Raw genomic sequence first — 25,063 nt, 5'->3', positions numbered from 1 at the left:
TCCCAGGTGTATCTGAGGAACATAAACACTAGTGCCCACCAGAGCCCCTCTGCCAGGAAAGGACGGAGACTCTAGGCAGCATGCTGGGGCAACAGCCCCAGGCAGGGAGCAAGTCCTGGCGGAGTCCCTGGAGAACAGGCCCTCCAGCCCAAGGACGGCTGCCTGGCGGGGCTCACAGGAGCCCATGGGTCCTGGGCAAACCAGGTGGACAGCGGCCTTCTCCCAGGACATCTCTTGGAGATGCGGCAGGAAGAGCTCTGAAGTCCTCTGAGAGAGCCCCTTGTACTTCCTGCCCCCATATCCCAAAAGTTCGTCTGCTGCCCATGTGTTCGATGACGTCGTATGTAGCTACAGCCACTTCCCCTGACGGCTCTCAATCTGCCCTTTACACTCCTCAGAGACCTCTATCTGAACTGTGCATTGCAGATAACGTGGCCCATGGCCCCAAGTTGCTGCACTGTCCCCAGGGGAGGAAGCAGTGTCCATCCCGGGCCATCTTGTCCCGTCACACGGTGGGGTGACCCCGTGTTGCTGGAGAGTTCTCTCATTGCAGAGGATTTCTCGGGGTGTGAGTATAGCAATCCTCCCAGCAGGCCAGGACGACGTAAGTGGAGCGACCATTATGATCGCCCCCAATTTCCAGGGAAGGGGCTGTAGATTCCTTTGCCCTGGCCCGACACGCTCCCAGAACTCAGCACCCAGATCTCCTTCCCTAGCTGTGGACAGTGCCACCTCTCGCCCCACCCCACGCAGGGACCCCCCTCATCACTCCCCACCAAGGGCGGGGTGTCACCACGACGAAACCACACTCTCGACCCTCGCAGGACGAAAGACCAGTGACCTGTGTCCTTCTCCAAGGCCCCCTCCACTCTGGGACTGTGGGGGTGGGGTAGGCGGAAGGGCAGGGGAAGCTTCCCCTTTCATGAAAAACTTTTTCATGCCCAAAGTTAGCTTTTACTGCGCAGGTGCTATAAGTTACAAGGTTCTGTAACCACACTGCAATATTAGGGCACACGGGAAATAGCTCATTTCAAATAGGAAAATGGTTTGTGTTCACCGAGTTCTCGAAGCCAATTTTCAATTGCTTAAAATAGTCCTGGTATTTTACCAAGGTAATTATACTCTTAGCTATCAGTAACAATTAAACCCTTAGACTGGAGCCGCCTAATAAGGTCTCAAAATAAAACTGCACGTTCCATGCACTGTGCACCGAAATGTCAAGCACAACAGCAGGGCCTCGGGGGCCCGGCCCCCAGCCTCAGTACAGGGTGGGGGCGCCACCCTTGCCACCCGCCCGGAGAGCCGGGCGACTGCGGAGGCCTGACAGCCGCCCCCTTGGGGTGCCTGGACGAGGAGGTGCTCCTCGACCAACGAGCCGGTACGGCAGGCTCACGGGTGCGGGCCATACACGCGGCACTGACCAGGACGCCAGCAGCTCGCCACCCTCCACACACCAGCCTGACGAGGAGCTTCACCACTGGCAAGACGGGCCCCGAGTGCCAGACCCAGGCTGTGCGGGCGACTGGTCCGTCCCAAGCACATCTCCACGCGACAGTCGGCACAATAAACAGTCAACACCCACCGTCTGCGTAAGTCACACCCCGGCCTGAGCACGGCGGGGCGGGTGAGAGCGGAATTGGGACAGAAAGAGCCATCTGCTTCCAACGTGCTGGGCCTGGAAGGCAAGAGTGGAAATTTCCTGCTTGGGAGCCCAGAGCAGTGAACCTCAAGGACAGAAAATCCCCAAGAAGGAAGCAAGCAACACCTCACAAATATGAGACATGCAGTCGGGACCAGCTCCAGCTTGGAGGGATTTCTAACCAAGACGGGGGTCTGAACGACCATGTTATCTGGAACCAACGTCATCCTGTAAAGCAAGGAGGGGTCCCAGCTGATGGCTGCAGACCAGGCCAGGCCAGCCCACAAAGCACGCTGCAGAGGGCCGCGCGGCCCTGCCAAAGGGCCACATGCAAATTCATGAACGTCCCACATTTCCCTTACCTGTTGACAGTCAATCTCCCCAGGGCTACTTCCCCAGGGTAAACATGAGGATCAGCCTGAATTCCGTATCCTAATTGTTTTCTGAGAACTATGCTTAAGCAAAACTAGTATTACTACCACTTCCAAAACAAACAAAAACGTAAGAATACTTTTTTTGGTCCACACGGTGGTTTATAAATGGGAACACTTCACATAAACATCCAAACTGAGGGCCTCCCTTAAAACCTCAGAAGAGTCCAATGGGACCAGGGTGCTGAAGCCTAAGAGGCGCTGCCCCCTTCGGGGGGCACACGCCCTTCGAGTCCCCCAAGGCCCTGCAGGAGGCCAGTGCCCCACACCCATGCTGCGGGCCCGGGTGTCTTGGCCTCCACAACGCTGCCCATCCTGACCGCTCGTGGGAGGGAGGCCAGTAATGACACGGGAACGGGGCTTTGCGGGTGAAATTGAGGTTGCGGACCTTAAAATAGGAGGTTACCCTGGGCTGTCCGGGCAGCCGGTGGCATCGCCTAGCTGTGTAGAGCACAGAACTTTCTCCAGCAGAGCCAGACAGATGGGCAAAAGGAGAAGGTGGGGAGATCGGAAGCATGAGAGGGTCCCGATCCACGGCTGCTGGACGAACCCCATGGAAGGCGTGAGAAAGAACGCGGGCAGACTCCAGAAACAAGGAGAGCCAGCAAGATAAATAGCACTGGATTGAAACCAAAGTGTAAAATAAATACCCATGAGTCCATTGATAAAAATAAATGACTGAATAAATAAATGGGGGAAGAGCTAAATGTCCTGTTAGGAGAATGCAAGCAGTAGACGTAGACGTGCCTCAGGGTGGGCCCGCTCGACTGCAGGGCAGCTCCGTGCCCCGCGCGTGGAGGGGCCTCCAGCTGTGCTCTCACTCTGGTTTTCACCGAGCCTCGTGAGTACTGTCCGAATGGGAGCCCATCAGGCTCAGGCACTAGGCGACATCAGTGTGGGACGTCACAGCACACTCAGACGAGTCGCCCAGCTCATCCACCTTGAGCCTTTTGTTCTTAGATGGAAAGATGGAGACCCAGAGAGACCCAGCAACCTTTCTAAGGTCACGCACAAAGTTCCTCGTGCTTGTCATGCTGGGAAAGCTCTGCTTCCCACCTTGTAGGCAGGGACCACAGCCCCCATCCGTCTCTTGCCCACGGGACATCAAGTGCAGACGCCCCACTGGAACCCTGGCCCTGAGCGCCTCCGTGTGACCAGGAGGCCTCGTAGGCGGACACCCTGCGCCACCTCGAGCTGCCTGCAAGCTGGGCCCCAGCAACAGGCTGCTGAGCTCAAGTCTCCTCGCTCTCTCCTGTTTCCGCGTGTCTCACCATCAGCACCTTGCCTGTCCTCTAGCCATGGCTTTCCACCAACAAGGCCAAGTTCTCCACGCACCTTCCGTGAACAGTGAACACGCAGGTCTCTGCTTGACCATCAGCCCCTGCAAACCTCCTTCCGTGTAATGAGCACTCTGTGCGCTGCTGTCACGGCTGGCAAGCACACGTGTGGCTTTGTCTCTCCTGCCTGCCGACCCGCCAGACTGTACATTCCATCAGGGCCTGACACATCGGCGTCGCAGCCCTTCGTGTCCAGCCGACGTGGCAGATCCACAACCAAGGTGGGGGAGAAGGGAAGAGCAAGGAGGTCCTACAAAGGTGGGTCCGCGTGACCGAGCAGAGCTGTGCAGGCAGAGGACTGCGCCTCTTCTGTGCCGCAGGCAGCAGGGGACACTGCTGGGGTGTCTGTCGGGTGGGGCTCCCTGCCAGCCACTTTCAGGGGCAGCGCCTGAAGCCCGTGTGGACAGGGCGGCCCTGGGCCATGGCCCGAGTGATGCCCAGGCACGCACACGTGAGGCCTTGGCTAAGGGCGCCTGGCACGGCCAGGACTGTGCTGGAGGAGACACACAACAGAGGCCTGAGCGCTGAAACCCAACGGTTTCTGAGAGCTCCATCATCGGAGGCCCCAGCATCCAGAGCCTAGGTTTTCATCAGAAACGACCAAGAGCAGGCAAATACTTGTCAGACAGCGTCTTTCCCTGGGGTGGGGGCACCACGCAGCCCTGCAGCCTCAGCCAGGGCAGGGTGGGGGGCTCTGCCCAGAGGCCGACACCCACCCTTGCCTAGGGAGCAGCTGGGCACAAATCCGGGCTTGTGCTTTCCTCGCCTTCTGAAACCTCAGTGTCCACGGCAGCATTTTAAATAACGCTCTCTCACACAGAACCTGAACGCACCCTCTAGTGAACTCTGCTTATGGAGCCGACATCAGCGGCTCTTCAGGCCCAGACACATTCACGAGCCCCGGCCGCACAGACCAGGCTGGAACAAGAACGAGCCCTCCCAGCGCATCTGCACACAGGTGACGTTTCCAGACCAAGCCCGGTCGCACACCCACAGTTTACCTGCACCTACTGGGCGCTGAAGGAAGGAAAGGCGCCCCCAGGAGAGCACGCTGGGGTCTGGGCGCTGTGTAGGAAGGCGCTGCCCTCAGCCCAGCAGGCACACCCGGACTGGACACATCTCCGGGGCGGGTCAGGGCCCTCCTGGCAACCAGAGCACACGCCTGACTAAACCGCCACGACCGACCTGGCGAGGAGCGTGCACGCTGACCTGCGCCGACTCACTCTGACCCAGAGGTGAGGCCCAGCTGGTGTGTGGTGACAGTGTGCGTGGTTTGGTGGTGATCTGACAGGTGTGGGGGGCCGGGAGGGAGACAATGAGGGCTGCACGCAGGGGGTGTGACAGGCGCTGCTGACCTGGACGGAGCACACGCCGGCCGCCTGCCCGAGCCCGTACCTTTGTCAGCAGCAGGACCCGCTTCTGAAGCCTGCGGGCCAGGGCCTCATGCGTCTCGCGCTTCTTCCTCTCCTCCAGCAGCTGGGTGCCGAGCTGGCGAGCCTCCTCCTGGAGCTGCTGCCTGACCTTGTCCAGCTCTCTGGCACTGCGGGGAAAGGGAACAGGACAGAGAGTGAGGCCTGGCCCACAGGACGGCACCCCCGCGACGGGCCCACTCAGATCCTAAAATAGAGCCGCACGTGCAGCCAGCTCGCTGTCATTTCCTCACTTCTGAATAGCTACTCAGAGCCATTCAGGAGTCTGGGTTTCAAACAGACCCCAGGCCGATCGGCGCTGCAGGCGGCAGGGCGGGCGTGTGGCTGGACACACAATAGGGAAGATTGTGGGGATGGTTCTGCTGAATGAGCTCCATTATCAGAGCCCACGCTCCCCAGTCAGCCGGCAGGTGTGCAGCTCGCTGGGGAGGGGGTGCAACCCCAGCCCCGCCCATTCTGCCAACGCCCTGCAAAGCCAGACCCCGGGCCCCGCAGGCAGGCTCCGCCGAGAGGCCAGGCTCCATGAGGCCGCTCCTGCCAACCCCCGGCCAGGTGACCTTCTCCTGGAGTCTGCTCCTAAGCATCCTGCCTCTATGCTCGCAGCACCCCCTCAGCTCACGCATCCACACACCCGCGTTACCACACAGCTTTGGCTCCAGCCATCCCTTCAGATCCAGATGAGGAGGGACACGTGATTTAGAGGCTTCTCGCGCTCCCGGACACCCACTGGCTGACCCCCAGCCTCTGGGCCGGGCAGTGAAGTGCCTTCGAGTTTGGTGTTGACTCTTTTGCCCAAAATGCCATCGGCCCTTCACAGCCAGCCCGGGGTTTTGCTCGGTGCCCGCTCCTTCCTATACATCTCCGGGAGCCAGCCCCAGAGCCACGGCAAGCAGCAGCCACCGTGCAATTCTAATGGGGAGAATCGAGGGCCCCGCGACTCTCCGCGCCCACAATTCTGCCTCAGCACATGGGCAGGAGAGCTTCCAGGAGGGATGTCGTCGACGGGGCAAGAGGGAAGCCATCCAGGGAGGCAAGTGCGCTGAGGGCGCGTGGGGCAGGGCGGCTCCAAGAGTGGGCAGAAAACACAGTGATCACGCCGTTCCTTTAAATAGAGAACCTCTTCCCAAAGGAAATCTTTAAAATCCCAAAAGAATAAAACAGAAACAGAGTATTATCAGAGTGACATTATAAGGTGACACTTGTAACGTTTACCCGAGGTGAAGATCCACGATGACAGTGACACTGCTCTGAAAACACAGAAGTGTGCGGTGAGGGGTGACGGGTGACACCTGCCGTTTCATGTCACACTTGGTATCCAATTACTCTTTGTTGCTTTGATTACATGATTTGAAGAAAAGCTTAATTCACAGGGATGGCAGGTAATGCTTTCTTTGGAGGTGGTCTCCACTGAGCTAATGTTTTCTACTTCACATCCGAGTATGAGAGGTTTTTATTATAACTGAGTGTAATTCTTTAAACAGCCGAGTATAATTTGAAACTAAATGGGAATTACACACATACAGAACTTTAAAAGCAACTAGACGGAGCACCCCAGATATGGGCCACCCCAGCCGGGCCCCTAGCACAGGCCTCAGGGTCCCATGGGAACAGAACCGACACTGTCATCTCCAGGGCCTGGCCCTCTGGTTTCAATGCAGCCATCTTGGAAAGTCTCACGTTAATTTTCATCCAATGGTACCGCTGGTCAACCGTACCTGCCACCTCTAGCTACTGCATTACCAAAACAAAATCAAATACTCGTCTGAAACAGACAAGAGGCTGTTTGGAGTTCTAGCTCAATTCAATACCGTTCCGAGGCCAATTTAATAAGCAGGGACTGTCAGTGCGTCCGGTGGGAAGCTGCTCATTCGGCACCTGAATGAGGAGGTGGCAGCACGCCCGTGCTCGTGCACGCGGAGGCCAGGGGGTCGCCAGCGCTCCTTTGGATGGAGGACTGCATCAGGCCTGGCCGGGCTCGGGGGGGAGGGCTGCTCGCAGCACAAGGGTGCTGCGTGGGGACAACCTTGGGGAGACTGACAAACCCCAAGCCCCACAGTCTGGGAAGCACGATGCCCTCATATCCACGTGGGGTCACACTGGAGACCTCCCCACCAGGGCAGGTATAAGCACACACGGCCACGGGGTAACTGTCCACCTGTGGAGAGACCGAACTCCTGCTGCCCGGGGCCACGTCTGGGCAGAGGACACCTGCACCCTTGTCCGCTGGCGACCAGCTCCCTGCAGGCCCGGAAACACACGTGGCCTCAGCCCCTCAGGGTGGGGGAGCCGGGCACCCGAGTGCCCAGTCCAGTCCCACAACAGCATAGAAACAAATGTGTTCACTGCAGGACGCAGCCCAGTCACGGTCCAGTGGCGTCCCAGGAAGAAGGCCAACTGAGCCCGTCAGGACTTCCGGGCTGGGCCCAGGTTGGCAAAGCCACGCCAGCTCGGAAGAAAACATGCCTCTCCCGGAGGCACAAGCTTCCCATGCAGTCAGGACTGGAAGGAACAAAGCTGGAGGACACAGGGCCCTGGAGACTCGGGGTACCAGTGGGTCGGCACAGGGAGGGCAGCGCTGCTGCAGCCCCAGCCTGAGTGTCCCGGCCGGGCGTCACCTGCGTTCCCAAGGCCTGCCACATAGCCTGATGATTTCATCAGCACTCAATTTTTTAAAAGATGCAACAAGACTTAAAAATCCAACGTGAGCACATGATAGGGGACGATGCCACTGCCCTCTCCATACGGAGCGCCGTCAGGACCAACAGCGGCCGAGGCCCACACGTTCAGCTACCCATTCCATCGCTCACACAACGCTCACCGAGGCCCAGCGGCACCTCTCCAGGCCCCGGGGAAACGGCAGGGATCAATGCCTCACAAGCCTGGCCTCACAGGGCATGTACCCGAGGCAAAGAAACCACACACACCATGTGAACAGAGGGACACTAATAGGAAGTGTTGGAAACCAGGTGGAAGCCATAGCGGGGAGCTGAACCGGGAAGAGAGAACCGAGACATCACGGAGGCAGCGCCTCAGGGAGCAGCTGCGACTGAGGGGCTGTGGGAACCAGGAGGCCGAAATCACTGAATCAGAGAACTGAACTAAGACGGGAAAACTGCAAAGGCTCCGCGGCTGTGGGAGCGACAGGAGCTGCTCAGGTGCCACTCCCAGGAAAAGAAGCGCTTCCTTCCGCTTCCAGGAGCATGGCCCTTCCTGGCTGCCAGCTCTGCAGTCTCTTCCCAGGCCCCCACTGGACAGGCCACACGAGGCCGCCAGCTGGAAACCGCGTGGGAGCGGGACGCTGCAGGGACAGGCAGAAGACGGACGGACAGGCGGATAACTGAGCGGACGCTTGATCCCTGTGAGAGGTGCGGGGGAAAGACAGCAGGCGAAGGGCCCCCAGGGCAGGGCAAGCACCAGCCGATCTCACGTGGGTTCACATGGGATCCCCACGGAGGGCTGTCGCTGGGAGAAGGGCAGAGGAGATGCATCTGTTCCCCTGGGGAGACAGGCAGGCAGCCCGCGGAGTCTGGCAGACAGGCAGGGGAAGGAGGGGGTCAGGGCAGAACATGGCGGGGGGGCAGACCGAGAAAGGACCCGTGTGAGGAAGGCGGCAAGAGACACGGAGAAAAACCAAGACAAAGTACAGACGATTTTCTCAAGACGTTCATCGAGCCAAACGGAAAGCAGAAAAACTGGCTGGTAACTGGGAAGGAGAAGAGCTCAGGTGTCTGACCTTCACGTGTAAATTCCATGGGCAGCAGCGTCCCAGCACGTGGCTGTGGGGCGGGGTGGGGTCATCCTGATCATGCTGGAGAGAAGCCACAAGATGGCACAGGACCAGCCTCCCTGGGAGCCAAGTTTTCTGAAGTTTCCAGGAGTCCAGTCCAAAGTGCCCCCAGACTCATTTTTCCAACCACTTGCCAACAGATGCCCCCATCCTGGCATGCTGCCAACCTGGGGCCAGAAGGGACGTGTGCAGCTCTGCCCACTGACGCTTGCGTGAGCTCCCTGCAGCAAGGAAGCACTGGGGCCGCGAGCCCCAGCGTCCGGTCGACACTGCCCGCACCTACACCGATGCCTCTGTCTGCTCCGTTCAAGCTCAGCCTTTCTTGTGAAGCAAAGAAAACTCATAAAACATTCAGCTGCTAGTTCCATACTCCCCCTGACCTCTGAGGTCGCTGGCATTTCCGAGAACCTTTAGGAGTTCAAAGCGAAGTCCTGAGCTCTTAGAGGCCAAGTCGGCGTGTTGATCAATCCGTGCCTTTCTGACGGGGCGTGTGCAGGAGGAAACGCGGTTTGATCTGTGAGGAGCCATCTCTGAGCTGCGATGGGCACGGCAGCCACTCTAACACACTCTTCACCAGAAAACTCCCAGCCCAAGACTGTCTACTTTCAAGGACAACGAAAGGACACAACACGCTCTGAAGCAGCAGGAGACATTTTAATGACCTTCTTCAAGACACCGCTGACGCGGCTATGCCCTCACACGACCTCTGTCCACCCTCTCGCCACCCAGCATTCGTGACGCCCAGGGTGGGCCTTGGTACCAGCAGCTGTCACACTTGCCCACAGGGCAGGATAAGGACAGGGTGGCACTGTCCAGTCCAGGAAGCACAGTCACCTCTGGGGAGCACTGGCTCGGGCTCCACACCAAGTCTCGTCACCACGCCCAGTGGCCAGAGCCAGACGCAAACTCAGAAGCAGAACAGCTCCGCGCGGAGCAGACCTCGTGGGTAGCAGCCTGGACACCGGCCTACGCAGGGAGCTTTACCAGACAGGGGGACCCTCCGAGCAGTGGTTCTTAGTAACTACACTGCTGTTTGGTACGAGGAAAATGTTAATAAAATTTCATTCACACTTTGGAAAACCCCTGCAGCGTCATGCTCCTTAGGGCTCTGAGGAATACAGATCGAAACCCATGAACACGCATGCTCTTTAAGCTTCTCCATCTTATAGACGAGTAAACTCAGGCCCCAAGTGGCCAGGTCACCCACACGAGGCCCTCTGCCCTAACCAGGACACAGGAACGCCTGACTTCCACCTTCTCTAGCACTGTGCCCTGTGCCACGTCGGAGAACCACCAGGCCCGGCCAAACCACCATCACGCAGGTGACGAGTGCTGCCTCTGTCCAGGCACGAAGGGCTAGAAGATGTGAGGAAGGAAAGGGGCGCACAGGCCTGGCCGCTGCGCTGCGGGGGAGCTCTGTCCTGCCTCCCGCTCCGACATCAGCTCCTGCGCTCCCACCCCAGGCTGCACAGCCCCAAGAAGGCAGGAGGGCCACACGTCTTGGCTCCATCTCAGCTCATCAGGGAGTCTTGGGAAGCTGAAGATTCTAGAAGCCTGCTTATCCATTGACTGGAAGGGAAAGGCATGGGAAGGACAGGGCGGGCGGACCTCGGGTCCGAGCTGTGGCTCGTGGGCAAGGGCGGCTGGACCGACACAGGACGGCGACTGGCTGCAGGTCAGTGTGACCCTCTCACGTCTGCCCCCACCTGCCATCTGCAATCACCGGGCAGAGCAGCTGTCTGGCCCTCGAGCGCCTGACGAGACCTCCCTGACAGAGCGGGCTGGGGGCTCACGGCACGATTCACTTTTCGGAAGCTTCACGTGGGACTAAGAGAGACAGCAGAAGCAGTCAGCAGCCAGGCTCTCTGTGGGAGTCGGGACCCCAAGGTCAGCCTCCTGGGCACACGGGCTGCCCTGGCGTGACAGCTCTGCGCTGTCCAGGAGGCACGCCTGCGGTGCCGGGGGCCCCAGGGGCCTGAGAGGACAGGCTGCCACACCATGACCCCACTGCCCAGAGGAGGGGACAAGTCTTGCCCAAGTCCTGCGACTGGGACGTGGCGAGCCAGGCTCCGATTCAGACCCGGAGCCCACGCACCACTCACTGGCCTTGACCAACACGCTGAAATGGGCCTGGAGTAGAGCAGTGGGCCCACGGGCTCTGTCATCTTGCCCCGTGATCACTTTGACGTGTGGGGGAGAAGGAAGGACAGAGAGAGGAGGGCGGAAGGTGGGTGACCCTGCTCTCCGGGTCCTGCTCAGGCTCAAACACGGCTGCCTTGGTGCGGGAGCCGAGAGCCCCGCCTTGTCACCCCACGACGTCTGAGCCCGCGTGGCACACAGCTGTCTTTATTTACGCCATCTAACTGCAATCTTAAATGCCTCCAAGTGTCACTACACAGTTCTCTGAAAAAAATAAAAATCCAAACAGTGGAAACAAAACCCGAGAATCAGAAAAGCAAAGGCTGAAATAATGACCGATCAAAGGGACGGCCAGGGAGCAGCAGGAGCTGTAGTCCGGCCTCCTGGCCGTTTCTCCCGGCGCCTCTGATGAGCTCCATCCCTAACAGCTCATCCATTCGAATCACCAAATTCAATTTGCATCCCCAGATAAACAGAGGCCACACAGCAAATACTCTCCTCTGACCTTGAGATGTGAGAAGGAAAATTACCCTTTGCAATTTCAATTCAATCCCAACCATAATGAGTAATCCAATTTAGCTGATCAGTTAGCAGCCTGTCATGCGCGGTGGGGCCGTCTGCAAACCATGGGTGGGGGCCCATGTGAGGCCGGCTCTGAGTGCCCGGGGCTGGGGTGCCAGGCCCACAGCAGAGCAAGCTCCCACCGCAGGCCACTGAGACTCAGGAAAGGAGGACACGGTGGAGACCAGAGGGCAAGTCCTACTGAACAAGTGCTCTGTACCCCGGGCTGTAGCTCTCAGGAGCCAGCAACCCCCCGAGAAAACAATGGCTGACGGTTATAAGGCATCCCTACGCCCACAGCGACAGGCCTAGTGCCACGGAGACAGCAGTGCTACCTCTCGGGGCAGGGACAGGGCTTTCACATGGCTCTTGCATGGCGCCTCCCAGCACCCCTGGGATGAGGGTCTGTGCACACTGTCCCAGGTCATATGCAGAAACCGAGCCCTGGAGACAGTCACACCGCTGGCAGGCAGCAGAACCAGGCCGGGAGCCCAGTGAAAGTGGCCGTGTCCCTGCTCCTACACCCAGACTCAGCCAATAGTCTACTGCCTGGTTTTATAAATACAGTTTTATTGAAACACAGCTCACCTATTCATTTACATGGTGTCTATGGCTGCTTTCCTGTGGCAGAGACTGTGTGGACAGAAAAAACAGAACCATTTCCTCTCTGGCCCTTGGCAGAGACAGGCTGCAGTCACTGGGCTCCGGCAGAGCCGCCCGCCCTAAGGTTTGGAAAGGACGAGCAAAGGTAGGTGAGACAGAGAGGGCCTCCAGCCTGACTGATGCCCCAGCCCAGGTGCTCCCCCACCCGTGGGGCTGACAGCTGCAGAAGCTCTTGCCAGCCTGGCCAGGCCACAGGGCACACAGACCACTGTGTTCCTTACCGGAAAGATGACCCCTCCCGATTTCCCTGTCCCCTCACCTACACCCACGCCTTTGTGTAGACCCCCAGACTCCAGGGAGCTTCTGGTGCATAGTTACTGTGGTCTGTCCGGGGCAGTGCTGAGGTCTGCTGCATGGACACCAAGCACCGAGGAAGAGCTCCCGGAGCGGCAGACCCACGTGTTCTTCCTGATGCGCTCAGTTACACTCTGACTCCCATGCCTTCTTCGGTCGGGGCCACTGAAGCTGGGGAATGGCCTTCATAAGGTCACTGCCTCCAGCACCAGCCAGAGGCATAAAGCCAGGCCCTGTGACGCTAAGTGCAGGGCACTGGCTCCTTCCAAGACACAGACCCCCGAGTGGAGAGCCACACCCAGCTGGGCTGGCGGGCGTGCTGGGTGCAGGCTGTGCATAAGCTTCAGGCAGTGGGGACAACGGGGCATGCCGGGAGCAGCCTGCACTCTGAGAGGGAACAGGAGGGGACGAAAAGGGGCCCAGGACGACAAGGCTGGAATGCGAATAAACAAGCTTCAAACGCTCAGAGCAGCCCCTGACAGATGACCTAGGTAAACACACAAATAAACAGCTCTGGAAGGACACTCCAATGTCCCTGTCCAAGCAGTGTCACTGAGTGCTGAGCCTCGGGTACTACGCACCGAGCTCCAAGTACTCACTACTAAGCCTCAGGCACTAAGCACTAAGCCAAAATGTACCGGGTGCTCCAAGGCAGAGAGGATAAAAAGACAAGAGGGAAGGGAGTCTGGAGCCCTGCAGAAGCTTCTGCCTTCACACAGCCGAATGACCTTGGTCTTGATGAGAAACATCACACACGCATGAGCTGGGCAGTGAGCTCAGAACAATCAGCCCCAGGCCCCGTTCTCAGAGGCCTGTCCCTCTGCAGACCTCGTGGACACCTACATAAGGGCTCTGGGTGCCACAGAGGCACCTGAGTGTGGTGGGGACAGAGGTGAGTGCTGGGCGGGCTCCACCCAGGATCCCCGTGGCCAACACTCCTGCCCGCCCACCTCGGGTGCGCCTGCGACTTCTCCCGGGACCAGCTCCAGGTGCGTCAAGACCCCAAGCCGGGGCCCACCATCATCCCATTTCCCCAAGAGACCACAGAAGGCCACGCTGTTGGGAGCACATGGTGAGACGCAGCCCTGACAGCTCCTGCAGGTGAGTCCTCCAGGCCAAGGCGGGGTGACGCTGATGTGCACGTGTCCCATGGAGGGCGCTCAGGAAACGCAGATGCTTCACCATTTATTTGCTGGAACGGTACGTCCACCTCCCCCCACTGGCATGGAATCAACCCTCACACTCAAATGAGACCATTTAAGCAGATATGGGATGATCATCAAACATTAGACACTGTGGGCAGAGAAAGGCAGCCAGTTCCCACCCCTGCATCTCCTCCCTCCACCTGCAGGAGAGCCAGCGAGGGCCCGAAGCTGAGCGAGTGGCGAGCAATGAGACCACCCCACCCCCCCTACCCCCCACCCCCGTGCAGGCCTGGGTTTGCCTGGAGCACCTGTGCCCCAGCCTTGGGGTTGGCAATGCACAACACCCACAAGGAGGTCAGAAGGAAAGACGTTTTAGAAGGTTCCAGCTCCTGTCCTCACAGAGCTCACCGTCTAGTGCGGGAGACCGCCAGACACGCCGCAGCACAGACAGGGTGAGAGGACGCAGGTAGCAGGGGCGGAGGGCACGCCTGCTGGAGTGGGGCCTGGTGCAGCGCTGGGCTGAAGTCGCACAAGCGAGGACCAGGCCCAGGAGTGCAGAGCGAGGCGCAGCCTGAGTGGAGCCGACAGGCGGGCAGAGGCGGGGCAGCCTCACCACCTGCATCTCCGTCTTCAGAGCCACCCTCGAGTCCAATTAGCAACTCTGCTGCTGAGGTGCCAGAGTCCCCACAATCGATGGCAGAGCCAGACCCACCTGAGGAGTGCACTCAGCGCCTCCGATGGACGCCTGCACTCGGGTCCGGCCGCCCAGCTCCTGGGTGCTGCCTGACTAATGACTAATAAAGCCCATTCTGCCTGTTTATCTTCTCATTGATTTTGCTGTCCTCGACCCAAAGCACAAGTCAATACCCAGTTAGGTGCGGCACCTGTGTGGGGGCAGACAGTCAGCTCTCTCCGGGAGGATCACGGTCTCCCCATGGGGTCAGGAGCCCCCACCAGTGTGCAGGACGCGGGAGCCACAAGGGGGCTCCTCTGGGAGGGGTGAATTCTCCACACATGTGACTCCCCAGCTCACCATGGCCAACAAGCTCTCTAAACAATGTCACTCCACTAATAAACATCTCTAAAGCATTTCCCATGCCAGAGTAAGAAAATGAAAGGAGAAAATGGGATTTTGAAAAGTTGTTAGTCTCTCTCCTATCGTGTTTAGTGAGAGCTGAGGGGAAGGGAAGCATCTGCTCACCCGGCACTGTGTCAACACAGCACCTCACTGGTTAACCCACTTCCTCCTCACCCGGCTTGGGGCCCGCGGCTCCACACTGGACTTGAGAAATGCCAGCTCTAAGCAGTTTATTTCCTCTTGAACTTTAAGAATTGACTGAGACAGAAATGACCTTTCAAAGGCAGGGTTAGCGCTGGGCGAGCTGCAGAGTGAGCTCCGCTTACCGACCGAATGCTCAGTAAACCGCCGGGCTCCTGAACGCACCTGTGCAGGTGATGCCAGGTGCCAGGGGAGAGAAGGTCCCGAGGCGGGCCTGAGACACGGGGCAGCAACCGGGAGACTCCAAACATCACAAGACGCCCGCCCCCGTGTGTGCCCTGCAGCAGGGTTGAGGAGGCAGCAGCATCCGGCCCACGCCCCTTGCTGGCACACCTCCGTCACCATCCCTGCGCTGGCCCCATGGGAGTGGGGTGCCGCCTGCCTCCCGGGGCTACTCCTCACAGCCTTCTAACCATGTGGCCTGGGCAAGCTCGCCCACAGGGCCTGGTGCGGACAGCCCGAGGCCGCAATGGGCATGCTCCACTGGGCTGGCACGGAGATGCCAGAAGACAAACATCAACTGTATCCACAGCCAGGAAAAGGAGAGAGAGGTCACCTTACTGCAGGGGCTGAGAGGACAGCAAAAGTTTCTGAAGTCCGAATACGCACAGGGGCCCAGTCTCGCTTTCCCACAGACATTGACTCCAGCGGGCACCAAACACAGAGTCCTGCCACCAAAGCAGGGAGACTGATGGCCAGACAGGACAAGCACTGTGTTTGTTTCCTGTGCGGCCGGAGCTCACCTTAAAGATGACCCCACATACGCAGTCAGACAATTAAGTTCGCGAACTCACCCTAGAAAAAGTGCTACATCCCTCATTGCTGAATATCACTACGGTCACCTTTGAAGTACTCCCCTTGGGAAGCTATGCACTGACACCAGCGCCCAGTCTCCCAGAGCACCTGCACCCCTCTCCCTGCGCCAGTGGGGCACAGGTCCTGCCATATCTCTACTTCCTCGCCAACAAGACTGTTCTCTGCTGTTTGACAGTGGCCATCCTGAGGGAGGTGGCATCTCACTGTGGTTTGTCCCCATTTCCCTAACGATTAGTGATGTTGAGCTTTGAAAGTGATGCTGTCTTTTTGATGCTGAGTTGTGAGAATTCTCTACATATTCTGGACACTAGATCCTTATCAGATACCTGATTGGCAAACACTTCCTGCCACTGTGGACTGACTTTTCACTTTCTTGATGGTGTCCTTTGACGCATTTAAGTGTCTAATTTCAATGAAGCTTATTTTATCTTTTGTTGCTTCTGCTTTTGGTATCATAGTTAAGCTATCATTGCCTAATCCAAGGTGACAAAAATCTACAACACCAATGTTTCTTCTAAGAGTTTTATAGGTTTAGTTTCCCGCACTTTAAGTCTTTGATCCATGTGAGTGAGTCTTCGTATCTGGTTTAAGGGAGGGGTCCAAATGTATTCTTCTGAAGTTGTCTCAGCACCATAAAAATGAGTCCCGAAGTAATTCCTCTTCTATTTTGGAACACTTTGAGAAAGATTAGAGTTCATTTCTTCTTTACTGTAAGGCAGAATTCACCCGTGAAGCCATCTGATTCTGGGCTTTTCTTTGTTGGAATACTTTGGTTGCTGATTACTTACTAAAGGTCTAGTCAGAGTTTCTATTGCTTTTGAGTCAGTTCTGGTACTTTGTGTATTTATACGAATTTGTCCATTTCCTCTACATTATCTAATTTGCTGGCATACAATGTTCCTAGTAGTCCCATATAATCCTTTATATTTCTGTAAGGTCAATAACGACGTCCCCACTTCACTCCTGAGCTTAACAGGAGACTTCTCTCCTGTTTGCTCGGTCAGTCTAACTCAAGGTCTGTCAACTTTGTTCATCTTTTCAAAGAACTAACGCTGTGTTTGTTATTTCTCTCTACTGTTTCTCTATTCTCTATCTTGCTCGTCAATGATCTTTATTTCCTCCTCCATCTGCTTTGGGTTTACTTTGTCTTTTTCTAGCTTGTTAAGGTAGAAAATTGGGTTATTAATTTGACATCGTTCTTCTTTATTCATGTGGGCACTTGCCGCTGTGTTGGCTTTGCTGCACTCCCCAGCTTTTGGTGTGCTGTCCTTTCATTCTCCTTCATCCCAAAGTATTTTTTTCTAATTTCCCCTGTGATTTCTTCTTCAACTCATTGGTGTTAAGGAGTATGTTGTTTAATTTTCACCTATTTGTGAGTCTCCCAATTTCCTTCTGTTACTAACTTCTAGTTTCGTTTCACTGTGGTAGAACTTACTTTGCATGACTTTGAACCTTTGAAACGACACGTTTTGTGGCCTAACACATGTTCTATCCTGCGGAGTATTCCATGTGCACTGGAGAAGACAGGCAGTCTGCTAGAGGGCGGAGTGTTCTGTAGACGTCCCCAAGCCTAAACTCCCTTGCCGTGAAACCGGAAAGAATCTTAAGCTCATGAGCTTCTCGCACAAACTCCAGGAGACAAGGTGCGTGAAGTGTCCCCTGTAGCCCTGCATTCACAGAAGGTGACTGAACCCACCGCTGTGGGCATGGCAGAGACAAGGCGACATTCAAGACACACGAGTCACCCTGGGTGAGGCCTTCCAAATCTGTGTGCTGGCTCATCACCACACCGATGCTGGGGCCACACTTCGACTTACTAGAAAAGTCGGGCACAGAAAGGGGACCCAGCTGAGTGGCAGATGGGAGAGAAAGATCCAGAAGCCCGGGCACATGCGCCGGAGCCTATGTCCCTGCGCCCTTAGCGACGAGGGGCAGGCCCCACAGGGACAGCCAAGGGCAGGGGACGACTCCCAGGCGCCTTCCTCCCGCCCTGCGGGGTCCCACAGACACTGGAGAAGAGCCGCTGTGGGAAAGGAAAGCCGTGGCTTTTCTGGGTGAGTCACCTCCTCCTCCAAGAGCTCCTCCTGTGCTCACAGCTCCTTTCAGAGGAAGCCGGCTCAGCAATCCCAAAGGTGCACAACACCAGCAATAGGAGGAAACAGGCTGGTGACAAAGAAAAGTGCTTCTCTGCACACAAATTCTTCATAGGAAATGGATTTCAAAGTGGCCATCTGTCTGAGATTAGCATCCCAAAGCCCCACAGCACAAGCAAGGAGCCAGGCTCCCAGCCTCAACTTCATCACAGTGGAAGAAAAGGCCCATTTAAATGATAATGACGTGAACTGCTTGGGAAGCACTTTACAGAAAGAAGATCCCAACAGCACCCACAGCTTCTGGGGGCTTCTGGGCGGCAAGTGAGCACCAAGCAAGCAGGCCGGCTTCTCCTCAGCAGGCCTCCTCTGGCTGTGAAGGAAGGAGAGCCAGAGGCCCAGTCACTGAGGGAAGAGGCAAGTAGTAGGGCGTGCAGTCAGCCAGTGACAGGTCCACGCTGGCACCGCCCAATCCCCCCCCCCACGGGCGCTGGGGGGGGTGACCTGCCCGCAGCCTCTCCCAGTCTCTCCTCCAGCCCCGACTCTTTCGGAGGCCCCGGCCCTTCCCCGCTGGTCTCTCCTCTTCTCCCCTCTTTTCCTCTGAGACGCCTCCCCAGACTGGCTGCCAGCTCCCCTGGGGTAAATCCAGCTCCAAACGTTGCCAAAGCACCACAGCAAGCCCTGTAATGTCACTCACTCTGTCCCCATGAGACAGTACCTTCAGGTGGATAATGGCCCTGCAAGGTCTAACACCTGGGGAGGGGAGGTGTTGGCAAAAATGTTTTGAAGAACAGCAGACAAAGAAGCCAGAGCCCCCGGGCTGGGAGACCAGATGAGCAGCAGCAGGAGCGTGGTGGGGCTGCCAGCTCAGGCCAACTCAGGAGACTGGGCCCAGACCATGCCGGGTCGGGGGACCAGTGGGCCCTCAGCACTGGGAAGTGGGACAGAGGGCACCACTCAGAACGCACGCAGGTAGCCATGGCCATCAGCAGGCTGCCCAGGGTAGGGCAGGTGCTCCTAGCAGGGCACTGGGATGCCAGGACGACGTGCTCCTCACCCAGCATGCTGAGGAGGCAATGCCGAGCCGGCCCAGCACCTAGTCACATCCAGGACAGACGGTGTCCCAGCAAACATGCCCCATCCACTGGGAGAACGGAGCCACCCTGCCTGTCATGTGAGCAGGTGCCAGCACGGCTGCCGGCTCCTGCTCTCTCCTACCTCCCGTCACCCTTGGGAGGGGGCTCCACGCACGCCCGCCCACAGACGAGGAAGCAGAAGTGCACAAGCATTAACGAGCTCACTGAGCAAACCACACAGACCATCAACGCAGGAGCAGCGGGCACACACTGTGGCGTGCTCAGGCCTGGCCCGTGGACGATGTTTTACTGACTTGTCAGGAGAAAGCACACACACAACCACAACAAAGTGTGTGAGGACAGGAAAATGCATTCCATGTCACGCTGTTGGGCTCCACCACACTAAGTGACAATCAACAGGGCTGCCCACTTCTGCTCATTCCACACTCATGGATCTGGTCCCCAGCCCACGTGGGCAGGTGTGTGGTCAAGGCTCCTGACCGAGTTTGAGAAGAGGAGGGAGGAAACTGTAGCAATGAGATTACCAGTTAGAAATCTAACTTCATCCTGCATTCAAGTTCTTCCCTTTAAAAATCCATACATAAAAACAACAACAGTGTTGGCGAGAATGTGGGGAAACTGGAACTGTGCGCGTGCCAGTGGGGTGTAGACGATATGACAGCTGTGCAGGCAGCTTGGTCGGCGGCTAGGTGGGCTGCCCTCACCCGCCAGTGCTGCCAGCTGCTGTGACATGCCGTCCCTCGTAGCCCCACGTGGTCTGCCTCCTGGCTCCCGCGGAGGCCTCACAGCCCAGCCTCATTCACGAAGTACTAGCCTCGTCTCCTTTCTACTGAGTTGTTCCCTCTCTCACACTGCAGGTTTTGGCACAACTCGAGCCTCCACAACAAGGCCTTCCCTCACCCGCCCCCCCCCACCCCAGTCACTTCCTTTGACAATTCTAGAATTTCAGCTATATGTCTGCATGTCGATCTCTGGTTAGGTCTGGGAGGCAACAAACAGAATGATACAAAGAGGTGAGTCACTCACTCTCAGCCCTTGACAAGGGAATTTACATGGGGCAGATGCTCATGTGGCCAAATGCTGAATGAATGGAGAGACAGATGGAAAAATAGAAGGAGGGAGGGAGGGAGGGAGGAAAGAAGGAGGGAGGGAGGGAGGGAGATAGAAAAATAAGAGAGGGAGGGAAAGAGGAAGGGAGGGAGGAGGGAGGGAGGAAAGAGAGGGGAGGGAAGAAAGAGGGAAGAGGGACAGAGGGAGGGAGGGGGAAGGAGGAGGAAGAGGAGTGGGTGGATGGGGAAAGGAGGATGGATGGACTGATGGATGACTGATGGTTGGATGGATGGAAACGTTCCTATTAAATTCCAAAGGGCATCTCAACCTGGTGAAGAAAGCGAACTGATAAAGAGCTGACCCTGAAGACAAGCAGTGAGACTGCAGTGCCGGCCGTCCTGGTCCCACTAACGCACACATGGTACAGTGAGAGTCCAGAGGCAGAGCCGAGGCTCATGCAGGGGATGGGGGCCCGGGGTGCTAAACGTCGCCTCCCCACACTGCCCTCTGTCTCCTAGACAAGCGGCCACACCGAGCTGGGTGCCCCATCAGCAGAAGCACTTCTGCCCTGGGATGCAGAGGCCCCACTGTATCCCACCATGTCCTAGGCAGGAGGTGGTGAAGAAGTGGGGGCTTCTCCATTGTTTTGCTCCATTCCACTGGCAGAGCCCTACCCCAAGGCAGGTGGAGGAAGGATGGCTTCTGTCATCTGACAGGTCAGGAAGGCCCACTCACCCCACAGACATGGGTCCCCACTGACACCTGAGCAAGGGGCAGACGAGTGGCCTGTCACACACGGACAGCGAGTCTGCACACAGATGTCGTGGGGCTGAGAGCCAGAAGCAGCACTCCTGTCCCTAACACCTGCCCTGGAGCCCACATGCACACCCCAACTCCCCACTGAAGGTCACCCTCCTTCAGCTCTGAAGTACACACTTTCCAAAGTAAGAGTCCCCAAACAAGCTGTCAAAACAATGATATTATAACATCTGTTTCAAAAATCAAGTTCAACTCTTGGCTTACACATAGCTGCCATAATATCAAAACTTTTTAAGGCTCTCTTTCCCCCTAAAACATGCAAAGCTACCTTACAGAAAGAACCTTGGTCTGGACCAGTAACCGTCCCAAGGGGCAAGTGAAATGACCCCGAGTTATCGCTGCAACCCTCCCAGCTGGTGGACAAGGAGAACGGTGACAGGACACTGGGCTCTCGCCCTCTCCCGGGATGGCTCACGTTTTGTTTTCACTTCATTCCTAGCCAGCTGCTCTGCAAAGACAGTGGTCACCAAGGTCTCCATGCCAGCTGATGTCATGGCGGGTCCCTCTCATGGGGGAGGGCAGGGTAAACGATGGAGGAGAAAGCCAGACGGCACTGAGTAGGGGTCCCCGGCAGGTCTGCCCGTCACAGGCCAGAGTCTTAAACCTGTGAGTCCACATCCTCAACTGTGAAGTGCAAACAACATCCCGGCCCCAGGGGCTTTTATTTTTCAGTACACTTTTATTTTGGAAGAACTTCAGATTGACAGACGTTCCCCACCCAGCGTGACCACGTGACGTCACCACAGCACACCTGTCTAGGCTAGCAGTGCCCTCACCTAAGGCCAGGCTGTCCCTGAGCGCAGCTGAGCAGTTTCAGGTCCCACCTGGGACATCATGGTCATCACGTCCTTGCTGTCCTCTTGTCTATGCCAGTGCCTGTCTTCCCTTGTTTTTCACGACCCCGATGGTTCTGAGTCAACAGAATGTCCCCCACTCAGGGTCTGACGAGTGTCTCTGTCACGAGGGACGGGAGTGAAGGTTTGGGAAGAACCACGGGGGTGAAGTGCCCCATCGTGGCATCTCATCAGGGCACGTGCTACAGGCCTAACTGACCACTGCCCGTGTGAGCCCTCCTCCCCTGATGGAGGTGGGGTCTGCGGGCGACCTTTCCACCTGTCTGCACTGCGGGGCAGGCGCTTCGCTTCTGCAGGGGTCACGGAGCACAGCCTGCCCTGGGGGGGGGGGAGGGGGCAGGTGGGCGGGACAACCCCACACTGTCGTTTCAATGTCCTCCTGGAGCATCTGGGCTTAGGCTTCCCTGTGCTCTGTATCTCCTTCCGTGAGCCATCTGCTCAGACCTTCTATACTCGTTTCTAATTAGGGTGTTTGTTGCTTATTGCTGAATTTTAGGAGTTCTGTATATATTATGGATACAAGTTTTAATGAAACATATAATTTGCAAATATTTCTCCAAGCCTGTGTCTTATCTTTTCATTCTCTTTCACAAAGCAAAAGTTTTTAATTTTAATAAACGCAAATTTATCAATTTTTTACACTTACGGACTGTACTTTTTGGTGTTATATCTAAAATCTTACTGTCAAGCCCAAGATCACGACAAAATATAGGAATATTTTCTTCCAGAAGATCAAAGAGCCTTTCTTAGAGTTTAACAAGATACTGTGTATATAAAAGCACTCGGCCCAATCTAAATGTTCAGAATTGTTGGCTTTTTAAAAAAATGTGCATACTTTTTGAAAAACAATTCCACTTCTAAGAATTTCTCCTAGAAAAATAATCAGTGATGCAAAAAAAGATTTAGAGACATGTGTATTAGCCAGAGTATTATATAGAATAATGGGAGAAAAAAGCAATTAAATATCTAACAATAAGAGTTTAGCTAAATCAAGTATTCATAAAGAATGTAGTTTACAGCCCAAAAGTTATGTTTTAAAAGAATATTTAATGTGGGCGGGAACTGCTCACAAAAGATTAAACAAAACGAGAAGACCCAAACCAAATCGTGCACATAGTATTACATTTTTCCTAAAAACTGCACCAGGAAAACACATATTTGATACATATACAGATAAATGTCAGGAGTCTTCTAAGCAACATATTCACAGTAGCTTTCGTTGGGCAGAGGATTATGGGAAACTTTTATTCTCATCTGTTCTGTTTTGTTCTCCTACATTGTCAAATGTTCTAAATGAAAATGTATTCCTTTTATAATCAGAATTCTTAAAAAGTTATTCAAATAAAATGCTGACATCTCTTTCACTTCCTTTCCTCCTTCCTTCCAGGTGTGGAAACCACTGCAGCGCGTGGACCAAGCAGATGGAGCAAACCTGCAGGAAGACGCCCCCGTAGGTCAGCTGTCGGCCTCCTGCACCCTCCCCCCAGATGCGGCCCGCCCCGCTGCACAGGACATTCAGGAAACGCTCTTTCCTGGCTAATGTGAGGAAAACAGGATGAGGCTGCCAAGAGAAACAACAATGCTGACCAGCTCACGGTGGGGGCTGGGGGGGGGGCCCAGGAAGAGCTCCAGCAGCTGGAAAGGCACAGGATGAGAATGCCAGGTCACCAGCCGGAACATCTACAAAGTGCTCCCAAAGACACTGATACTATTTGCAGAGACAGACAGTACAAATGGAACCACAGGAACCACTATAAAACGGAAAGCGCCACCTTGGACAAAGGTGATGGCACCAAATGTATGGGTCTCAGGCAAGTCTAAACGCGAGGGGGCAGCCCTGAGCAGAGCCAAGGTTGCCAGGAGGTCACAAGTACGCCGACTCAGGGGCAAGTTCACGGTCACTTGCGGGTCACTGAACCCGCTACCCTGCAGGCCACCAGGAAGGCCACTCTGTGACTTGGGATCCTGCCGGACCACCTGCAGTGCCCGCATAGTGGCCACTCCCCACTCCAGGAGACCCTCCTCACCAAGCCCCCACTTCCGTCTCTCACTTGTTCCTCCTCACATCCAGCCTCAGAATTACAGCTGTCTTCCGCCCTCTTTTGTTCTCTGTGACACCCATCAGACGGAACCGGGGGCTAAGGACAGACTGATAACTAAGGAAAGAGAAAAGAGACACAGACCTACACATATAGTTGACTAATTATAATAACTTTTTGAAAGGGTGGTCTTTTCAAAAGCTGACCAGGCCAACTGGCTATCCATCTGGAAAAAGCATTATTCTTGAACCACACTTCACACTCTACCACAAATTTCAGATGAACTGGATCTAAGTGTGAAAGGCAAGATAACAAATTTTGGGGGGGAAATAAAAAACATGATAGAACATTTTTCTGATATAAATAACCAAAGGTTTGTTAAAGAGGACACAAAAAGGTGACCATAGGAAAAAATGATACATTGGACTCAGAATTAAGACCTCTTCATCAGAAGACACTGACGAGAGCACTGAAAAGGAAGCCACCCAGAGGCGTCTGAGGGCTGCGTGTGTGTTTCGTAAAGAGCTTCTACACATCGGCGAGTCTGAGGCAAATGACACCACAAGAAAACGGGCAGAAGACTGGGCCATGTGCATTACAACGGCTGTGCAGACGGCCCAGGACACACAAAAAGGGGCGCACCTGCCCCAGTCACCAGAGAACTGCAAAAGCAGAGCCACATGAGATGCGCTTACCTGCCCGGTGGATGCGCTGACGAGTCTGGACAACCCATGACCGTGGGGGTGCCGGGCAGCCAGGGCGCTCGTGCTGCTGTTGGGCCTAGCAGACATTCCAGCTTGGAAAGCTGCTCAGCAACTGAGTGACAATCTGGCGACACCAGTCCAAGGCACTTCCCTACACGAGCGCCAGCTCCGTGCAGCAAACCCCGTCCATCCTGAGGTGCCCCAGGCCGAAAGCTAACCAAACGCCTGACAGTAGGATGGTTTCAAACACCTATGGTGTCTTCATAAGATGGAAGATTCCAGAGCTGTGACAATGAGCGCACAAGTCTCATAAAGAGATGGGATGGGGGCACTAGACACACCTACTCCGCAGCACTGTGTCCCCAAAAATACGACCAAGCCAGACAATCAGCTCTACTGCGTCTTTTGGAGCAAAAATTAATGTAAGACCCGGCGTAACATTACATTATATTACATTATATTATGTTATATTATATTACATTACTTTATACCCAGTATTATATTACATTGTATTATATTATATTACATTATACCCAGTATTATGTTATGTTATATTATTACATTATATTATTATTATACCAGGTATCATATTATATTATATTATACCTGGTTTTATATTGTATTAGATTATATAAGACCCGGTCTTATAGTCTAGTAAAATAAGACCGCATCTTATATTAATTTTTGCTCCAAAAGACGCAGCAGAGCTGATGGTCCGGCTAGGTCTTATTTTCGGGGACACACGGTAGTCTATGGCAATGAAACCATCGTCCCAGGGACATAAAGACCAAGACAGGGAGGAGACTCATCTCTGAGGCCGGCAGGCAGGCGGATGGCTCCCAGGGCAGGAGGGGTTTCGGGGGCTGGTGATCTGTTTCTTGATCTGGGA

The 25,063-nt window shown here is 55.6% G+C and overlaps 1 protein-coding gene across 5 annotated transcripts in view; it reads right to left on the bottom strand.

The window, feature by feature from the left end:
* The window catches only part of MAD1L1 (mitotic arrest deficient 1 like 1), a 284,873-nt gene that overhangs the window by 162,422 nt on the left and 97,388 nt on the right, over positions 1-25,063 (bottom strand). For all 5 annotated transcript variants that reach the window (XM_033096269.1, XM_033096268.1, XM_033096270.1 and 2 more), the window contains exon 11: positions 4,803-4,947. In XM_033096269.1, the coding sequence (XP_032952160.1) occupies positions 4,803-4,947 (145 nt within the window). The remainder of the gene's footprint in view (positions 1-4,802; positions 4,948-25,063) is intronic.

Source organism: Rhinolophus ferrumequinum, chromosome 24 (assembly GCF_004115265.2).
Source record: "Rhinolophus ferrumequinum isolate MPI-CBG mRhiFer1 chromosome 24, mRhiFer1_v1.p, whole genome shotgun sequence".
In the NCBI taxonomy this organism is placed as follows: Eukaryota; Metazoa; Chordata; class Mammalia; order Chiroptera; family Rhinolophidae; genus Rhinolophus; species Rhinolophus ferrumequinum.
Note: the sequence above shows the minus strand (reverse complement) of the source record. Positions and strands in the feature narration are given on the sequence as shown.